This window comes from Equus quagga, chromosome 5 (assembly GCF_021613505.1).
Source record: "Equus quagga isolate Etosha38 chromosome 5, UCLA_HA_Equagga_1.0, whole genome shotgun sequence".
Taxonomy (NCBI): Eukaryota; Metazoa; Chordata; class Mammalia; order Perissodactyla; family Equidae; genus Equus; species Equus quagga.
Window position 1 is genome coordinate 29,770,210 of NC_060271.1, and position 19,108 is coordinate 29,789,317.

At 47.9% G+C, this 19,108-nt stretch overlaps 1 protein-coding gene across 1 annotated transcript in view; it reads right to left on the reverse strand.

The window, feature by feature from the left end:
- Positions 1-18,409, reverse strand: part of MAN1C1 (mannosidase alpha class 1C member 1) — a 131,128-nt gene extending 112,719 nt beyond the window's left edge. Inside the window, exon 1 of the mRNA XM_046662252.1 lies at positions 17,726-18,409. Within this exon, the coding sequence (XP_046518208.1) occupies positions 17,726-18,265 (540 nt within the window). The 5' untranslated portion in view covers positions 18,266-18,409. The remainder of the gene's footprint in view (positions 1-17,725) is intronic.
- Positions 18,410-19,108: the final 699 nt, after the last annotated feature.

Below are 19,108 nucleotides of genomic sequence, written 5' to 3' on the forward strand. Positions count from 1 at the left end.
AGGGGCACTGCTTTGGGGTAAGACACGGCACCTCCACACTGGAGCCCAGAGAGGTACCCCCAGCCTCCCATTACAGCGCTCCCTTCCTGTCCCCCACCCCCACCCCCATCAGCCTAGCCTGTGCGCTGGGCTTGGACCTGCCCCCTTGTTCCACCTGTAACCAGTCTTCCCAGGAGGAGGCCACACTCTGCCACCATCCCAGGCTCAGAGTCTAACGCCTGGCACCCACAGACACCACTTGGTGCAGCCCTCCCAGGCTCACCATGTGGCCCTCCCACTGCTCAAGTCACTGCCCCTTACGCTTCCCATCACAACTCCCACCAAAGTGGGGAAGCTCAACCACCCCCGAGGGTAGGCCCTGCACTGTCCAGCTGTGCTTGTGAACTCCATCCAAGTTCCCCAGGCCCTGCGTCCCCTCCCTGCTCACTCCTGATGCCACTGGGCCAGCCACCCTACACCGAGGCTCACCCCAGATAGAGGGGCTGGCACACGTGGCTCCAAAAGTCACCACCTCCGCTCATACAGCTGATGAGAACGTAAGAGGGTGCAGCCGCTGTGGAAGTCTGGCAGCTCCTCAGTAAGTTAAACATAGAATTACATGTGACCTGGCAATTCTACTCCTAGGTAGGTACCCAAAAGCTCTGAAAACATATGTCCACCCAAAAACACGTACACGGAGGTTCACAGCAGCATTATTCATAATAGCCAAAAGGCAGAAAAGTCCCAAACGTCCATCAACAGGTGAACGGATAAAGCAAAATGTGGCCTATTCATACAATGGAGCATTATTCAGACAAAAAGAAATGAAACTGACACACGTTGCAATATGGATGAACCCTGAAAACGGCATAAGGCCACAGATTGTATAATTCCACTTATGTAAAATATCCAGAATAGACAAATCCATAGAGACAGAAAGCAGGTTCGTGGTTGCCAGGGGCTGAGGTGGAGGAGGAAACAGGGAGCGGCTGCTCAGTGAGTGCAGGGTTTCCGTTCGGAGCAGTGAAAATGTTCTGGAACTAGACAGTGGTGATGCTCACATAACAGTGTGAATGCACTTAAAGCCACTGAATTGCACACTTTAAAATGGTTAAAATGATAAATGTAATGTTATGTGTATCTCACCCACAATTTAAAAAACAAGTCACCACCTCACATAGCAGTCTACGCAGTTTCCTGTGCCGCCTCACAGCTTCTGTGATGCAAGACTGGAGCCTCTGGAGCTCCAGCACAGGACGGGGGTGCTGGCTGGAGGTAGAAGGTCCAGGCCCAGCTGAGGGGCAGGCCTACAAGTGTGTATGAGTCAGGATGCGGGACAGTTTTCAACTGAGCTGGTGGAACTGCTACAAGGTCCTCTGCCAACATAAATAAATGCTGTGAGGACGGGCATGGATGAAGGACCAGGAACTCAATTTAGCTTTCGACACCTCTCTGAGGAGACCAAGCAACCCAACACAGGCTGTTGCTGAAAACACAGGGAGCAGAGAGGAGAAAGACACCACGTGCTTCTCAGTTCTGCGATGACAAACCGGAACTGACTAGCACTGGCCGTGTCTCACCTGTTACCACAGGGGGATGAACAGCCCTAAATATTCAGGCTTCAGGATGCTCAAACCACTTTAGGAAATGTCAGAATGATTCGGGCAAGACAGAGAAAGCCAAGACGGCCTGGCTGCCTTAAGACAGGGACTGCCGTGGCACCAGAGCCTTCAGGCTTTCTTCTGGACACAGAGCCCAGCTGAGGAGCCTCTTTTCGATCCCAGGCTGGGGCCAGGAAGCAGGGCGGCTTCTGAGGCTTGGACACCAGGAGAAAATCTGGAAGGGTGGCCAGGGTGAGAATGCCACTTAGATGTCCCTTAGACGGCAGTTTCGGCAGGGACTTTGCCAAACGACCCTCCCTTCCACGGTCAGTGGCGCGGTTTGAAGAGAACCCTCCCACTGGAATGGAGGCTCTGGCCACAAGCTGAGAAGGACACAGTGGTATCTATTTGGCCACTGCCTGCTTGTGGTCACTGGGAAAGACAAAACGTGTCTTCACCACTCCACAATTTCTTTCTTTCCTAGACAGCAATGAAGATTGAACCATGCCTTCTCCCACCAGAAAAGAGGTGGAGGAACAGCTTCGTACATTCTGCTGGGACAAGGAGGAAGCTACAAAGCTGGACTCACTCTGCCTCAGGCCAGGAGAAGGGTCTGTACCGTCCTCACGCTGGCTCTTGGGCTCTGGGTCCAAGCCAAAAAGCAGACAGCTCGGAGCACCCAGCTCTCCTTAGCAGAGGTCCAACAGCGAGTCCTGAAAAACCATCAGAGAATGAAGAAGAGAAACAGATTCTCTAATCCTTAATGCCAGCAAGAAAGGAAAGCCAAGGAGTCTGTGGCCAGTGAAGACAGCCCTCTGATGTGGGGAGAAGGTGAGGCAGGCAGGAGACTAAGGGCAGGCCCCTCAGGAGAGGCCATGGGCTGCAAGCCTGCACAAGGCTGAGAGCTGCTCACAGGGCTTGGTGCACGACTGAGCGTGGCAGAATCAGCTGGTGAAAGGAGAAAGGAGGCTGGACATGGCTCTCTTGGTCCCTCTGCTACCTGACTCTACCTTCCCCTCAGATCTCTGTTTCTTCTTTAAAACACTGGTGCTCCCGAAGGCTCTCACCCCTGTGCCTTTCAGTCCAGGTTCTTCTCGAATGACTTTGCACTCAAGCCTTCAATTCCTGGCACCCCACAGGACTTCTAAATCTTAATCTCCTGTGCCATCACCCCAACCAGGACCAAACCCATATTTGCAACCACCTAGATTTCACAATCATAATTTCTATCATGTCTAGAATTCAACTCGCCTCCCCCTCTCCCAGGATTTCTCACTGTCCCTACTTCCTGATGTCCCCAGGTAGAAATCTTGACCATTCTCAACCCACCTCCCACATCCACACTTATGACACTCCCCAGATCCAGCACATGGGGCTCCTTGCTGTTTCACATGCCCACTGCCCCTGGTATTCTGCACATTTGCCTGAAACATCATCCTTCTCCCCAAGCTCACGTCAAGTTGAGGTGAGTCCCCAGCCCTGTGTTCAGCCCTTTACTGGGGCACCTCCATGTGTTACAACTGTGGACACGTCTTCCGCACCCTAGCTAGACATTCTCCTCCTTGAGGGCAGAAGCCTCATCTTTGCATCCTCAGCATCCAGGGCACTGCCTGGCATGCAGTACGAATGAGGCAAGTTCTCGCAAGAAGTGGAACTGAACAAAACAGATGAGCAGCAGGTAGTTAACATTCCTCTCACCGCGTATCAGTTCAACTACCTTATTTCATAAAGTCTGGTTTGGACCTGCTTGACAACTAGATTTCCAACACGAATCAGCTCTGCAAATTCTGGCAGTTTCTAGAACAAGAGTGATAGGGAAAAAAACCAGCAGCTCAAAGGAGGTAGGTCTGAGGACTGAGTCAAGACAAAATGAGGGGAGAGGAGGTTGGGCCCAGAAAAGCACTGGTCCCTCTCCAGCCTATGGAATGGCATCCACCTGGGAGAAGCGGCAGAGATGGACCCATGCAGAAACGCCTCAGCATCTAATTAAACATTTTCAACTCCACTGCACACGGGAAGGAAACCTACATCCCCCATGGAACCCTGACAAATGAGTCGTTTCTAACCAATCTATCACCATAGCATCTGGGTACCTCAGGAAGATGAAAATAAGACCAATACATAAATGAAAACCAATGCACAAACAATCGTCTCTCCACACAGGCCTCCAGGAAGCCACAGCTACAGCCATCTGCCAAGCTCCATCCTCGTCACTGCTTCCAGCAGCCAGAGGCCTCTGAGTAAGCACAGTTTAATATAAGATTTAACAACAGAAGGAAATTTCTCCTCTGAAGTCTGACTCTCCATTAATGCTTGTACACTCAATGTCCACCCCTTGAGCTGGAATGAAATAAGTTTGGGATAAATAGGATTTGTTCTTTACGCCACATCAGCCAAAGAATTTGCTAGAAATAGTTGGGACAGATTGAACAAAGACCGCAACTTGGCTTGAGAATTCAGGTTGAGAATTCAAAGGTTTCTTGCATGAAAACGGTTCTTGAGGGGACCGTCACTAGGCCGTGGGGGGGACACTCACACTCATCTATAGTGTATTCTCACCTCCTACAGCCTCTGCCAGAGGTGGCCTAGATAGATTTGATCCGATCAACCCAGGGCAGCAACTCTCAGGTTAAGTCCCATCTAGCACCTGGCCAGGCAGAGATGATAGGAAATCGCAGACACTGCCATCATGACTCTGAACACCTGGGACTGGGTTTGGCTCTTTCACTTCTTCCATGCTTTTTCCTGAGCATCTGTTACTCGATTTTAAGGCCCAAGCAGCAATGTGAACAGCCGCTCTGTTCACTGGAAAGCGGGAGAGGCAGCCACAGGAGGGAGGGTGATGGCCTTCCGGGAAATCTACTCCTGGGCAAATATTTTCATTTCAGATGTTTATGCCCTGCCTGCTTCCCAAACAAAGATTTAGGTGGGACAAATATTTATGCAGCTAAATAATGTTTCCCTCCTTCCGTGCATCTGTATGGAGTGGGAAGTGATTCAGACACATGACAATATTACACTTTAAAATGCCTTAAAGCCAACAATTCCTCTTTGCTGTCCCTTCAGTGCATAACTGAGGCTCAACAGACAGTGGGTGTTTTCAATATTTTTTCTAAAAGTTTTCATAAATTCATGGCTTCTCTTGAGCACGTGAACAGGATCTGCTCTTACTTCTGGAAAACTCAAGTTTAATTGAGTCTTTTCCCCAGCTCATTTTTTCCTTATCTGATTCTGGTCTAGGTCTTAATAAATACAGAAAATTTCCAACCTCTTCCATAAGTAGATAAAAGAGAAATCTAGCCAGAAAGGCGACCAGCGGAGGTGGAGATGAAACACCCACAGGTGAGTTCTAAGGTACGGCTGCACAACAGAAGCACCTGGGAGGTGTCTGAAAATCCCAGTACTCAGGCCGCACCCCAAACCAATTCAATCAGAATCTCTCTGGGAGGAACCTGGGCGTCAGCATTGACTAAGATCCCCCAGGGTGGGGGGGGTTCCAGATGGCAATAAAGGTTAGCATCCCTGTTCTAAAGATTCACAGGACCAGTTCTTTTGAATACCTACCAAGATTATGACAATTTCTGCTTTATTCCATCCCAAAGCAAAAACTCTTCCTCTAAATTAACACCGGTGAGCCTTCAGATGATGTAATAGAAAGAAAGTCAACCTAAGAGTCAGGAGAGGAGGTTTGAGTCAGTGCGTCACAATGGAAACTGGTGGGGCCAGGAGTTGGTCACTGCCTTTTCAAGGTCTTCACTCTCTCCGCTACAAAATGGGATTATAGTCCATGCCCTGTCTGCCACAAGGCTGTTGTGGGCATCAGCTAAACTCCTAACGGGCTGCCAGGGCTCTATTAGGAATACCACACACACAAGGAATTTTTGGTCTGATCTAGCCACAAGGGGTTGGCCTCAGCCCAGCCCAGCCCTGACTCCCTCCAAAGCAGACCCCCTGGGGATTCTCCCCGGAGGATTTAAACAATGGTTGGTACAGAGGCCAGAGAGTCAGAAACTCCTTTCCTCACATGCAAGAAGACTTCAAATTCTACGGCTGACAAACTGGAATTTTGCTTCCACTGGTGCCAAGTTTAAGAGCACTTTACTCAGAGCACAGAGTCTCATTATGCTTTAATCTAATCCAGTGCCTAATCTCAGGGAGCATCTAATGCTGTTTGCCTCCCTCGGCCCCATCTGGATGGACGCCACTCTGGTACCAATCTTAGCTACTCAAGGATCAATAACCAGAGGTAGACCTCTGAGCATGATTACAAGGGAGGCTGTGCTACCCCACCACCTCTGAGAGTACATCAGCGTGAAGTCTCTGCCCCTTACATAATTACACACCCAAGAGGCCTACGCATAAACCGGTAGAGATGTCTCTAGACTGAGCTGCTATTTTTCTGTCAAAACATGAACTTTCTCTATAAAGGGTTTCCTTACACTCCAAAGCAGCAAAATTGATTATATTTGATAGGTGTTCTCTAAAAGGTCCAGTTCTGAAAGCAAGAAACTAAAGTCGTCTTTTCCCATTGATTCTTATAATTAAAAAACAGGACCATTCCAGGGCTCTGTAGGGTATGTGACAGACATGGAGAATGGCTTCTGGGAGAGCTGGAAAGGAGGAAGATTTACTGCTTTAGGTCAAGAACACAGGTACAGAAAAACAAAAAAGGTGCCAAAATGTCTTCCCAGGAGACCAGCATTTACCTGGCAAGGTTTAGGTTTAACCTCCGAAAATTTCATTCCAGAAGTGAAAATGGGGGAGAAGGATTTAAGAGATTTAGAACTTTTATTCAACACCCTTGAATACCCTAAATGAGATGAATTAAATTAAAGGTAGCCTTTGCAATAAGATACATTTCCTTCATACTGAACTTTCTCAAATGAAGGGAGATAAGAGACCAGATTTTACAGAACACAGCTTGGAAATCCTTCAGCCATGTATATTTAGCTGCCTTCTGATCAGTAATTCAGCAATTTGGCCTACACAGTCTTTTTGTTTTCATTGTGGGGATTTATAAACCAAGTTTTAAAAAGTAGTCATTAGACTTAAGGCAAGGAGGCCAGAGAAAATATTTGACAGGTTAAAAAATTTTAAGAAGAAAGTCACACTAATAGCAGCTGCTGGAACATCACAGATACGAACAAATATTTACTCTTAACACCTAAAAGCAGATGAGGAAAAAATGCACCAATAATTTAAGATGACATCAACCAGAAATTAGAAGCCCTTTTGAGAACTGTAGTCTCTATTCAGGATACAGTTTCAACACAAAATTATATTTCATGTACCCAATACCAATTACCAAAAATAACTAAGAATCTTTAAACATCTAAACTACTCTAAAATACGCACATTAAAGTTTGTACACTTGAATCAGGGGTCTTTGGAGATCTACTCAAAGTCTGCTCATTTGTACTTTACATTTAGTGCTAACAAGTTAGACTGACTGGTTTCCTAGCCGACTGCAGGTTAGAAAATAGCAAACTAGGAAGAGGAGAAGATAAAGCAGCCGGAGGCAGGTATCCTGACAGCTATGAGAAGAGACAGCTGACAGTCTAACAGAAGAATTGGAGAAAAGCTGCTTAAAAGCAGATGAGTCTAGAATTTCAGAAAAGTAACATTCACAATATTTGGCATAGAATTTAAAAAATGAGTAGACACACAAAGATGTAGGAAAATGTGACCCACAACCAGGAGATAAAACAGTCAATAGGGACAGACCCAGTGATGACAGAGAGGTTGGAAACAGCAAGCAAAGACTATGAAAAGCTATTATAAATATGCCTTCAGATTTAAAGGAAAATATGGAAACAATGAGCGAACAGATGGGAATGTTGGAGAAACAAAAACAATGACAAAGGTCCGAGTGGAAATTCTAGAAGTAAAAAAACACCTGGAATAAAAAAATTCACTGGGTGGGCTTAACAACAGATTGGACACTACAGAAGAAAAGTTCAGTGAATTTGAAGATAGGTTAATATAAATTATCCACACCAAAGCAGAGAAAGAAAGAGTGAAAAGAAAATGAACAGAGTCTCAGTGACCTCTGGGAAAATATCAAGCAACTGAGTCCATATGTAACCAGAATTCTAAAAGAAAAGGAGATAGATTGGGACAGAAAAAATATTGAAGAAATATGGGCCAAAGTTTTTCCAAGCTTGATGAAAAAATAATCAACCCACAGAAGCAAGAACTCAACAAACCTCAAGAAGGATAAACAATGACATCCACACCGAGGCCTAGCATAGGCAAATTGCTGAAAACTGAAGATAAAGAGAAAATCTTAATAGCATCCAAAGGGAGGGAAAGACGTTATATGCAAGGGAATATATTTGACCTCTCATCAGAAACAATGCAAACTACAGGACAATGAGTCTCTCATGTACAGAAAGAAAGAAAAAGTCAACTTAAAATTCTATTTCCAGCAAAAATATCCTTTTAAAATGAAGGCAAAAGAGAGACATTTTCAGATAAAGAAAAGCTACAAGAATTTGTCACCAGCAGCCTTGCACGACAAGAAATGTGAAGAGGAGTTTTTCAGGCCGAAGGGAAAAATGACACCAGACAGAAGATCAGACATACAAGAAGGCACGAAGAACACTCTAAGTGGTAAGTACATGGGTGAATTAAAAGACTCTAGTTTATTAATTTCTTTAAGAAAACTGGCTATTTAAATAAAAAATAATACCAATGTACTGTGAAGTTTACAACACATGCAGAATGAAGATTAGAGAGGGTAAGTAGACACAGGCAGACTGTCAGACTAGATAAAGAAGTTAGAAAGAGGAAGTGAATTAAACCCAAAATAAGCAGAAGGAAGGAAACAAAGAGTGAAAGTCAATAAAATTTTTAAATAGATATTAAACAAAAGATCAAAAGTTGGTTCTTAGAAAAGATCAGTAAAATTGATAAACTACTAAGTAAACTATTTAAGACTTAAACAGAGAAACCAATTACCAATATCAGGAATAAAAGAGGGAACGCCACTCAGATCCTACAAACATTAAAAAGAAAATGAGAATCTTAGGAACGATTTTATTCCAATAAATTCTACACCTCGAATGAAATAGACAAATTACTTGGAAGTGAAATCGACAAAACTGACACAAGAAATAGAAATTCTGAATAGCCCTACATCTGTTAAAGTAATTGAATTAATAATTTAAAACATCACACACCAAAAAAAATTCTCTAGACCTAGATAGCTTTAGCGGTGATTTCTATCAAGCATTTAAGATAAGTGTTCTACAAATTTTTTCAGAAAATAGAGAGAATAGAATAGTTTTAAGTTCATTTTATGAGGCCAACATAATGCTGTATCAAAAACCAAACAAAGGCTTTATAAGAAAACTATAGACCAATGTCCCTCATAAGCATAGATGCAAAAATTCCTAACAAAATATTAGAAAATCAAATGCTAGTTTAACATTCTTTTAAAATCAATATGATTCACCATATTAACAGAATTAAAGAGGAAAACCATATGATCATCTCCATAGATGCAGAAAAAGTATTGGACAAAATTCAATCCCATTCCTGATAAAAACTCTCTGCAAACTAGGAATAGAAGGAAACTTCCTCAACCTGATAAAAGGCATCTACCAAAACCTATACCTAATGGTGACAGACTGAATGCTTTTCCCTTGAGATCAAGAACAAGGCAAAGATGTCAGTTCTGACCACTTCTATTTAAAATTGAGGTGAAGTCTCAGCCACTGCAATGTAGCAGGAAAAAGGAACAAACACTGGAAAGGAAGAAGGAAAACTGCCTTGACTCATAGACAACACAACTGTATACATAACAGAGCCTAAGGAATCTACCAAAAGACAATAAAGTCACAGGATACAAAATCAGTACATAAAAAAATCTTGTATTTCTACATACTTGCAACAAATGCCTGGAAAATAAACATTTAAAGAATACCGTTTACAACAGCACAAAAAATATAAAGTACTTAGAGATACAGTTAATAAAGGATTTTTAAGCCCTCCACATTGAAAACTATAAAACATGTTCAGGAGATTAAAGAAAATCTAAATAAATGGAAAGAGATGCCACATTCACGGATCATAGACCCAATATCGTTAAGATATCAATTCTCCCCAGTTGATTTATGATTTATAGATTCGACTCAGACCAAATCAAAACCCCAGCAGGATTTTTCTTAGAAACTGACAAGCTTGTTCTCAGACATATGCAGAAATGCAAAGGGCCTCTAACAGCCAAAGCGACACTGAAAGAGAAGTCCAGAGACGGAAGAGTTATTATACAGCTGCAGCATCAAGACAGTGTGAACTGACATAAAGAGAAATCAATAACACAGAAGAGTCCAGAAACAGAGCCACATATATATGGTCAATTAATCTAACATGACATCAAAGCAATTCAATAGGGAAAGGAAATTTTGATCAAATTTTGTTTTCAACCAATAGTGCTAAACAAGTGGACATCTAAATGGGAAATAAGGAACCTCAACCCCTACCTCATACCATATACAAGAATTAATTTGAAGTAGATGAGAGACCTAAATGGAAAAACTAAAACAATAAAGTTTCTAGAATGAAAAGGAGACTATCTTCATGACCTTGGGGTAGGAAAAGATTTTTTTAAAAATAGACACAGAAGGCACTAATCATAAAAGAAAATATTGATACACTGGACTTCATCAAAATTTAAAACTTCTGCTCTTTGAACAACACCATTCAGCAAATGAAAAGACCGGGGGCCGGATGGGTGGCACAGCGGTTAAGTTTGCACATTCCGCTTTCACAGCCTGGGGTTCACCAGTTCAGATCCCAGGTGCAGATCTATGCATCGCCTGTCAAGGTAGGCTGTGGCTGGCGTCCCACATATAAAGTAGAGGAAGATGGACACGGATGTTAGGTCAGGGTCAATCTTCCTCAGCAAAAAAAAAAAAAAAAAAAAAGGAAGGATTGGCAGCAGATGTTAGCTCAGGGCTACTCTTCCTCAAAAAAAAAAAGAAAAAGAAAATGAAAAGACAAACCATAGACTGAGAGCAAATACTTATTTTATATATACATATATATGACAGAGGACTTTTATCTAGAATATATAAAGAATTTCTAGAATTCAGTAAGATGATAAAAAAGCCAATTTTTTAAATTAAAAAAAGTTTTGGACAGTTAAAAGAAAGATATAGAAATGGCAAATAAACACATGAAAAGATGTTCGATATCAATAGTTAGAGAAACAAAAATTAAAACCACAATGAAATATCACTACACATCACATAGGATGGCTAAACTTCAAAAGGTGGACAATAACAAGTGCTAGCAAAGATACAGAACTCTCACACATTGCTGGTGGGAGTATAAAATGGTCTTATCTACTTGGGTAAAGTGCTTCCAGTTTCTTATAAAGTTAAACACATATCTACTCTGTGAGCCAGCAATTATACTCCTAGATATTTACACAAATGAACTGAAAACATGCCCACACAAAGACCTGTAAGTAAAACATTCATAGCAGCTTTATTCATAATACCCAAACACGGGAAACAACCAAAAGGTTCAACAACAGGTGAACGGATAAACAAACTGTGGCACAGTCACACAATGAAATGCATCTCAGCAATAACAAAGGAATGAAGTACTGACACACACGATGTGGACGAATTTCAAAAACATCCTCCTGGGTGAAAGATGCCTTGCACAGAAGGGCGTGTGTCGTGCCCCTCCATTTATCTGAAGCTTTAGAACTGGCAAAACGAATTCCTGGTGACAAACAGAAACAGTGGTTGGGGTGGACGATGGGGCATTGACTGAAAGGAGCAGAGGGAACTTTCTGGGGTCATGGAAATGTTCCATTGTCTTGACAGGTATGGTTTACATGATTTTCTGTTTTGTGCGTTTTGCCATATGTAAATTAGACTTAAATAGACAGTACCTGCCTCTCAGGGTGGTTGTGAAAAAACAAGAAGAGAATACAAAGCACAGGTCCTGAGAGGCCACCAGTCTTATCTACACACCTCCGCAGGCCCTCTGGGCCCTCGCTGTCTGGCACAGGGCATTTTATGGTGCTCACCAAGTGCCGGCAGAGGTTGAAGGAGGGGAGAATTATTTCCTACTATTCAGTCTCTGACAATGGCTGCTATTTAGTGAAAACTGTTTGCCTGGAAGGTTCGCCTGTGGAGCAGCTGACTCCCAGAGCATGCCAGATACAAGCACAATTGTTGCTCATCCATTAAGGAGGATGCTAACCCATACACCCAAATTTCTTCTAGAAAAGTTACCACTAGTGCTACTGAACTAAAACAGATGGACAACTGCCCAGGTCTGAGCCTTTAACTGATGAAAATTCAGAGTTAAGAGATGTACTCAGACCTCCCCTTTTGAGTAAAAGCTGTTCTGACCACCTGCCTGCTGAGTTTGGGGAGCTCTCAACCCAAATGTTAGAAAACAGCCTTCTCAGGAGAGAAAACACCTACAACTGGGCCACCACACTCAGGCTCTTGCAGCTGTGCTCTCTGAGGTTTCTGTTCTCTTCGGGGGTGGAGACACCAAAAAGCAGGCCTGACCTACAGCCATCTTAGCCACAACTCCGCACTTAAGAGAACCCAAACTATGCGCCTCAGCTATTAACCCCCAGAGCCGAAGGGGGTGAAGGAGGAGGGGGACTTAGGCCCTGGGTCCTCAGAATTCTTTGAGGAGTCTCCAATTTCTTTCCTACCATCACCTGCCATGAGAATACAGGGCTATGAAAGTCTGTTGTTTCTTTTCCCCAAATTACGCAAACGCTTGTACGTAAGACCTTGGCCCTGGAGTAATGGGAAATCAAGAATCAGGGCTTATTGTTTGAATGAGCCTGGTCTTTTTGGACTGCAGGTGCACAGAACTGGAATAATAATCCTTGGTTCATGAAACTCATCTCTGCTCCGTGCATGGCCCCTCTTTTACAGAAATGTAATAAAGACCCACGAATTCACCCGAGGCCACTACTCTCCGGAATCCTGTCCATCACTCCCTTGCTAAGGCTTTCCTGACCTGGCCGATGAAAGCACAGCAGGAGAGAATTTCCTAAAACTCCCACCACCTCCTTTAGCGCAAACGCAACTTGGGATGCAGAGGCAGGTGCCTTCCCCAAGCCAGAGGCGGTCCCCAGAAGGCTGCTGCCCACCTGGATTACCAGCCAGCTTCCCTGCACAGGGCTTTCCAATTTGTGAGCCTGATTTATTTTTTTCGATAAGAGAAAAGATGTAAGTCCCTTTGAGCAAAGTATGCCTGATATATATCACAATATTTATTTTTGGTGGAGTAACGGATCAGTCTTCGGGGAAAGCTAGAGAAAAGGCATTTTTGGAGCTCGGATGTAAATCAGTCACTCTAAAAACCGCAGGGGAATCTATATTCTTAACCCCCCCGCTAATGACAGTGTGAAACAAGCAGCTGACTTTTCAAAGTCATGGTACTGTTTGTTTCCAGACCTAACACTAAAGACAGAGCTAAGGATGGGAGGCCTGAGAAGCAATTGCTCCTGGGATGCCTGTACCTAATGCCCCCAAATGCTGGTACAACTCACAATGAAAGCACAGATCCACCCAGCCTGTGGGTGAGTTGTACACCTGGAGGGACAAACTCTAAGCTTTACTCTACTTGTCTACTCAGTTCTAAGGAAGAAGGACGAGGCGTGTGGCCGGGCTTAGGATATAAGGGTCTCCCAAAGGACCCATCCAGTTATTATAGGCCAGCCTTCCTATCTATATTAAATGTATCACAGAGCAGGACAGAGTGAAACTGAAGGACGGGGAGGGAAAAGAGATCTTCAATAGATTTGCAACTTTAAACAGAGCTCTTCGAAGGAAAGCTATTTAAATCTGAGTTGTTCCTAATATTAATTATTTTGAACATCTCCTAGGCTCAGATTCACACGCTACAAAGAACACAAAGCCTTTTAATTTTCCAACCTGTGCCTGGCACTGGCGGCGATAAATCAGATATACAGAGAAATCACACATGACTAACGAACGAGCCCACTAACGGGGAGCAAAGATCATTGGCCAAGATGACTTATTCAGACACGGCCACATATCATAAGCAGCAATACCCTGGCGGCCTAATGCAGCAGGCACGGAGGGCAAGAGCCAGGGCACTCCTTGCCAAGCTGCAGGCACTCCAGGGCGATTCGGGCATCTCCAGGTGCCTGCCATCCAAGCAGGAAAGAATTTACTCACGGCTGCCCCCTCCCCACTCCCTTCAAGTTAGATTTGCACTTGGAAAAACACTGCAGCTTGTAAAAGGCCTCTTGGGTCACAGAACTGCTGAGCTCCCAAACCTTGCTGTGGCCCCGATTCTGAGACCCTTAGAATTCCAGGCACCCTCAGGAAGAAGACCAAGCCTCTGCCATCAGCAACTGAACTGCTGGTCGATCTTTACTGGAGCCATTCATTCAAGTATCTGAGCTCTAACTGGGTGTCAGACCCTATTCTAGGTGCTTGGGCAGCCCCATAAACAGAACAGTAAACAGGTGGGAGTGAGGGAGAGAGAAGAGCGCCCTAAATGCCAGTCTCTTTGTTGTACCGTGAACACTGAGGCCCAGTGATAAATGGGAATTCTCCCCTGAGTTCAGAATTGATGGCATGGCTAGGACTGGAGCCCAGGGTGGATTCTTAGCGGGACTGCCACTTAGAGTGGCACACAGGGCAATGGGCAGAGGGGATGGGGATGAAATTCAACCCATGTTCTTCATACAGACCAGGGGCAGCCCCGCTCCAGTGCTATGTTCTCACCGCCCCAGAATGCCCCATTCTCTTTAACAAAATCCCCCTTCACTGGAGGGGACAACTGAGGTTCCCCAGATCAGCAACCAACCTTCACTAATAGGACCCAGGAGAATTTGAATCCTTTCATTGGGATGTCCAAGCTATTCACTCCCAAACCTTATCTTGAGTGAGAAAAGTCTGTTGAACTTGAATCTGGAAGAGGCCCCCCTATGGCCAAGGTCCCCCGTAATAATTATAACGATCAGTTCCTATATCACGGTCGGATCTGAAAGGGAAGGCTGCTAGCAAGCTGTTGACATTCTCATCAACCCTTTCACTCTTCATGGTCCCAAGCTGAGGATCTGTCGCTGTCTAGTCCCATTTCTAATTCAATTTGGGTGAGAGGAAAGATTAACTTAATCAACTGTAGGAATACCTAGTCTTGACTAGGTGCTAAGGGATACAAGAGCGAAAACACCACCATCGTCAACAACACATCATCGCCCCTGACTTCATGGAACTGAAACATGTTGAAAACAGAGCTGGAAAGAGCCCAACTGCGATGGAGTCCCTGGCCAGACCGGCAGTCCACTTAGGGGCCAGGTCTGGAAGCAAGAGTGTATGTGACCAGCCAATTCTCCCCTCCCTCACCCCACATCACAGAAGGAAAAACCAGGTCCAGGAAGGGGAGGAGGTGGCTCGCCCAGAGTCAGACAGTGGACGGTTGGGTGAGACTAGAACCCATGTTCTCTGGGTCTCCCCTTTCCACCACACTGCCTCCTCCAACGTTCCAAAAACTGCAAAGTGAGGAGAAATAGTTGGTTCTAGTGACAGACCATTTCCTGATGCATGCACACCCAGAACGTGCAGCTTCAGCCATCTTATCAGCACAGGCCTCGTGCCCATGTCTCTCTCTCAAACCAGAATGATCATAAATATGCTTAGTTGATCTAGAGCCCGGGGGGCCAGTCTTCATTAACTCCCATCTGTCACCCTCTCTGAGCCTCTCTTGATGTTTACTTCCACTTTAAAAACCTCATCTTATAAGAACAGAGCCCTTTTTATCTGATGCTAGCTCCCTGTCTGCTCCTGGGGGTCTAATCAATCCACGTCTGGAAACAAACAAGCCAGAGAGGAAAGCAAGAGTCCCTTTTATGAAAACAGGCGACTTTCTAAAATGCTCTACCCGTGGGCAGGGCACAGATAGAAATTTAAATGAGAAGGAAATAAAGACGTCCTCCGGCAGTAGGCATACGCGTTCCTCACCAGGCAGGACACCAGGAAGGTAACTCTGTGTTAGCAGCTGAACCAAAAACTCTGCCCCACGTTTTTCAGGTTGTTTGTGGGGTGGTGGGGGGGGGGGGGGGGGGGGGGTGGTAGTTCCAAACTCAAGAAGCCTGAAGAGACAATAGGCTTCAAAACCTACTAGGTACACAGTCCAGCCCCTCCCTTCCGAGGAGCTTAAGGTCTTCAAGACAGTAAGAGAGCGCTCACGGAATACCAACCGCAGATGCATGCAAGCAGGCCTCCAGCTACTACCAGGGGTGCACGGAGACGCCAGACAGAAAGATCCAGACAGCTGGCAACCCACATGGACCTCTGCCCATCCTGTTATTTTACACCCACCTGCAAAGCAGTCTCCACACCTCCCAGCACCCTCCAGCAGCTGCAGCAAGTCACCGCCCGCAGCTGCTGCCAGCAAGGGAGGCTGTCTTTGTACAGAGGGGCAGAACCACGTTCCCCACTGGCCAGCCCACCCTTCCTACCAGGGCTCCTGACCCCAGGCTTTCAGAAATGGGTTACACAACCAGTTATAAACGCAGAGAGCGCCTCTTTTGAAGAAGACAGTAGTCACTTCTTCATCTTTTGGGAGATCTTGTTGAAAATCGGATGGCAGCTCTGGACGTCCCCCGAGAAACCACACGCATGCAGTTTATACGTAATTTCACTGGTGGTGACTGAAAGCGCAGAGAGAGCTAATGTGTTCAGAGGCGGCTGTGAGAAAGGGAGCTGCAGGGGGTCCCGGTGAGCAGCCAACAACACAGTTCCTTAACCAAAAGGGGAGAAATGACGACCCTTCCTCAGCCACTGCAAGTTCCAGCCTTCAATTAACTTCTGAGATTTCAACAAGACTTTGGAAGCTGAGAGCCCACGCACACACACAAAATAAGGACTCATCTTTGTGGCTTCCTATCTTGACGTCACCAAATGTCCTGTGATTGCGAGTTAAGATAGACTCCAAACAGGGCTTAGCGTAGAAGGGCTGAGTAACAGCAGACACAAGTTGGGAAGAGGTGGGCACTGGGAGGGAGGGCGGTCCGGACAAGGAGGGACAGCTAAGCTCTCCAGTGGCCCTGAGCAGGTCTGGACAGGGCAGGACTGGACCCTCGCTGCGTGCTCCCCCTGGAAATCAGGGCACACCTGCTGACTCCTTTGCAGCAGACCAAGAAGTCCAGACAGAAGCAGCTCTCTCCTGGGCCCACGGGAGGAGGAGCATCCTCTCCCTTCTAGGAGACCCCGGCCCACCGTGCGCCCACAGCCCCCTTGTGGCCTGGGGGTGTCACTACAGCCCCCTCTGCATTGGGGGGCACAAGCCTCCCACAGGCAGCTCTAACAGGAGTGGAGCAGAATCTTTAGCACCAGCCGAGGCTTGGCAACAGCCTTCAAGCCATGGTGAGGCTGCGTTCGCTTTCGGCTTCTTAAACTAAGACTAAGACTCCAAGTGATCCTTCTAAACCCCTCCTTGGTACAATCCCTACAGGGAACAAGTCCAAGACCTGCTTCATTAAGCCAATAACCTCAGAGCTTCTGTACCGTTACCACCGCCTTATTGATCATTCCTTCCTGCATTATGCAATTATGTACAGTTGCTCCAAAAGCTCACTAGAAGCAGTTAGCAAGCACACACAACATCCTCTGGTTTGCAGGTAGCTGGCTAGATTACAAAATACCTGCAGGACACCCAATACCCCCCAAATCCTGGACTTCCAGGGTAGCAGATCCCACAGGGGTTTGGGGGAAGTCAGGACTTAAGGACACAGTGAGAAAGAATGCGGCCCTTGGCCCCATGCAGGAAGAGAAGGTGTCCACTAACCAACCTGAACTCCACTCTCACTTGGCAACTCCACAAAGAGAGGGCGTGGAGCCCCCTAGGCTGGGCTGGACTGGATAGACCAGAGTCTTGGGGTGGGGGACAGTTGGTCCAGTGGGTCAGCTTCCATCTGTCAGGGGTGGGGATGATTAACTGAACCCAGCCAGGGAGAGTGCCAGAGAGGACTGAAGGTGGGAAGTTCGGGAGGAGAGGGGAGGGTGCAGTGTGCCTGGAGAGCCTCAAGCAGACCAGGGCCGCGGAGCGCCTGGGGCCAGGGGAAACGGATGGAAGCACAAGGGATCTTTATTTCTGGGGGGGAAGAGAGTCCTTACCTCCTTGACTTTCTCCCGCTGAGTTCGAACTACGTTCTGGGGCTCCTTACTCTCGTCGCCCCTAGTCCCCAGGACCGGGTGGCGGAGCCGGCTCCGGAACGCACTGAAGTCAAAGCTGAACGGGATGCTCTTCTCCTGGGGTCTGAGGGCCGCGACGCCGCTGCTCCGGGCCGCCGTGGCCTCCTCCCGGGGCCCGGTGGGGTGGGTGCGCCGCAGCCACCCTTTCCTGCGGCGGGTAGTGGCTTGGCTGCTGGGGTCGTCCTCGCCGGGGGCCGGCGCAGCGGGGGCCGGGTTGGGAGGCGACTCCTGCTCGTGGGCCAGAGGTTGGCTGGCGGCTTCGGCCATTACTTCCAGGCCGGGCTGCGGGGTCCGAGGGGCCAGGAAGAGGCGCTTGAGGCGAGAGGACTTGGGCAGCAGGAAGAGGGCCCCAAAGCACAGGGTGATGAGGCCCGAGAGGAAGAGAAGGAAGAGGAACTTCTGCGGCAGCCGCAGCCCCCACGGGGAGGCCGGGACGAAGCCGGGCACTTTCCTCATGAGCATCGTGGCCTGGCGCGGGGCTGGGGACAGTCAGCTCCGGCCGGGCCCCGAAGCCCTCGGCGTCCAGGCACTTGGCAGCAGGGGGCTCGGCCAGGGGAGGTGGTCGAGGGGCGCCACCCGGGCCGGGGGTCCCTGAGAGTTTTGCCGCCCCGGGGACTGCCCCCGAAGTTCAGAGAGTTCAGAGTGGGTCCCCCAGCGCTGCGGCGGGGGCGCAGCAGCCTCGGCGGGGCCCGGGCGAGCCTGGGCGGCACGGCTCGGGGCCCGGGCCCGCAAGGGTCGGCCGCGCGCTGCAGCCTTCCCCCGGCCGCCGCGCAGCCGCTCCTCGCCGCGGCCGGAGCCCGCGGGGCCCGCGCCTTCCCGCGTGCGGCTGCCGCCGGGACTGTCACATGCCGTCCGCGGCGCCCGGGCTGTCGGCGCGGAGGGGCGCCCGCAGGCCTGGGCCCCACGCCGAGCCCCCCTCGGCCCAAAGTTTCAGCCTCAGAAGCAGGCGGCCGGCTCAGGGGGCGAGGAGGTGGCGGGGCCGGCGGGTCAGCCTGGGCTCGGCTGTCAGGACACGTCCACAACTTTGCTTGGCCCCGGGGCGGGCGAGGCGACGAGAGCAGGCGCTCCGAGCGTGCAGGGGCTGGGGCTGCCCGCGCCCCCGAGAGCGGGGGGCTGCCCGCGCCCTAATCCGCAGCCGGGCGCCGTCCGCCCCCAGCCGCGCCGGGGCGGCTGCAGCTGCGCCCGGGAGCGCGGGCTCCCGCCCCGCCAACTCCGGAGGGCTCCGGGCTCCCGCGAGGATCACCTGTTCCCGGCCCCGCTGGCTCCGCGGAGTGTGCAGCCGGGCTGCGTCTCCCCCGCTGCAGC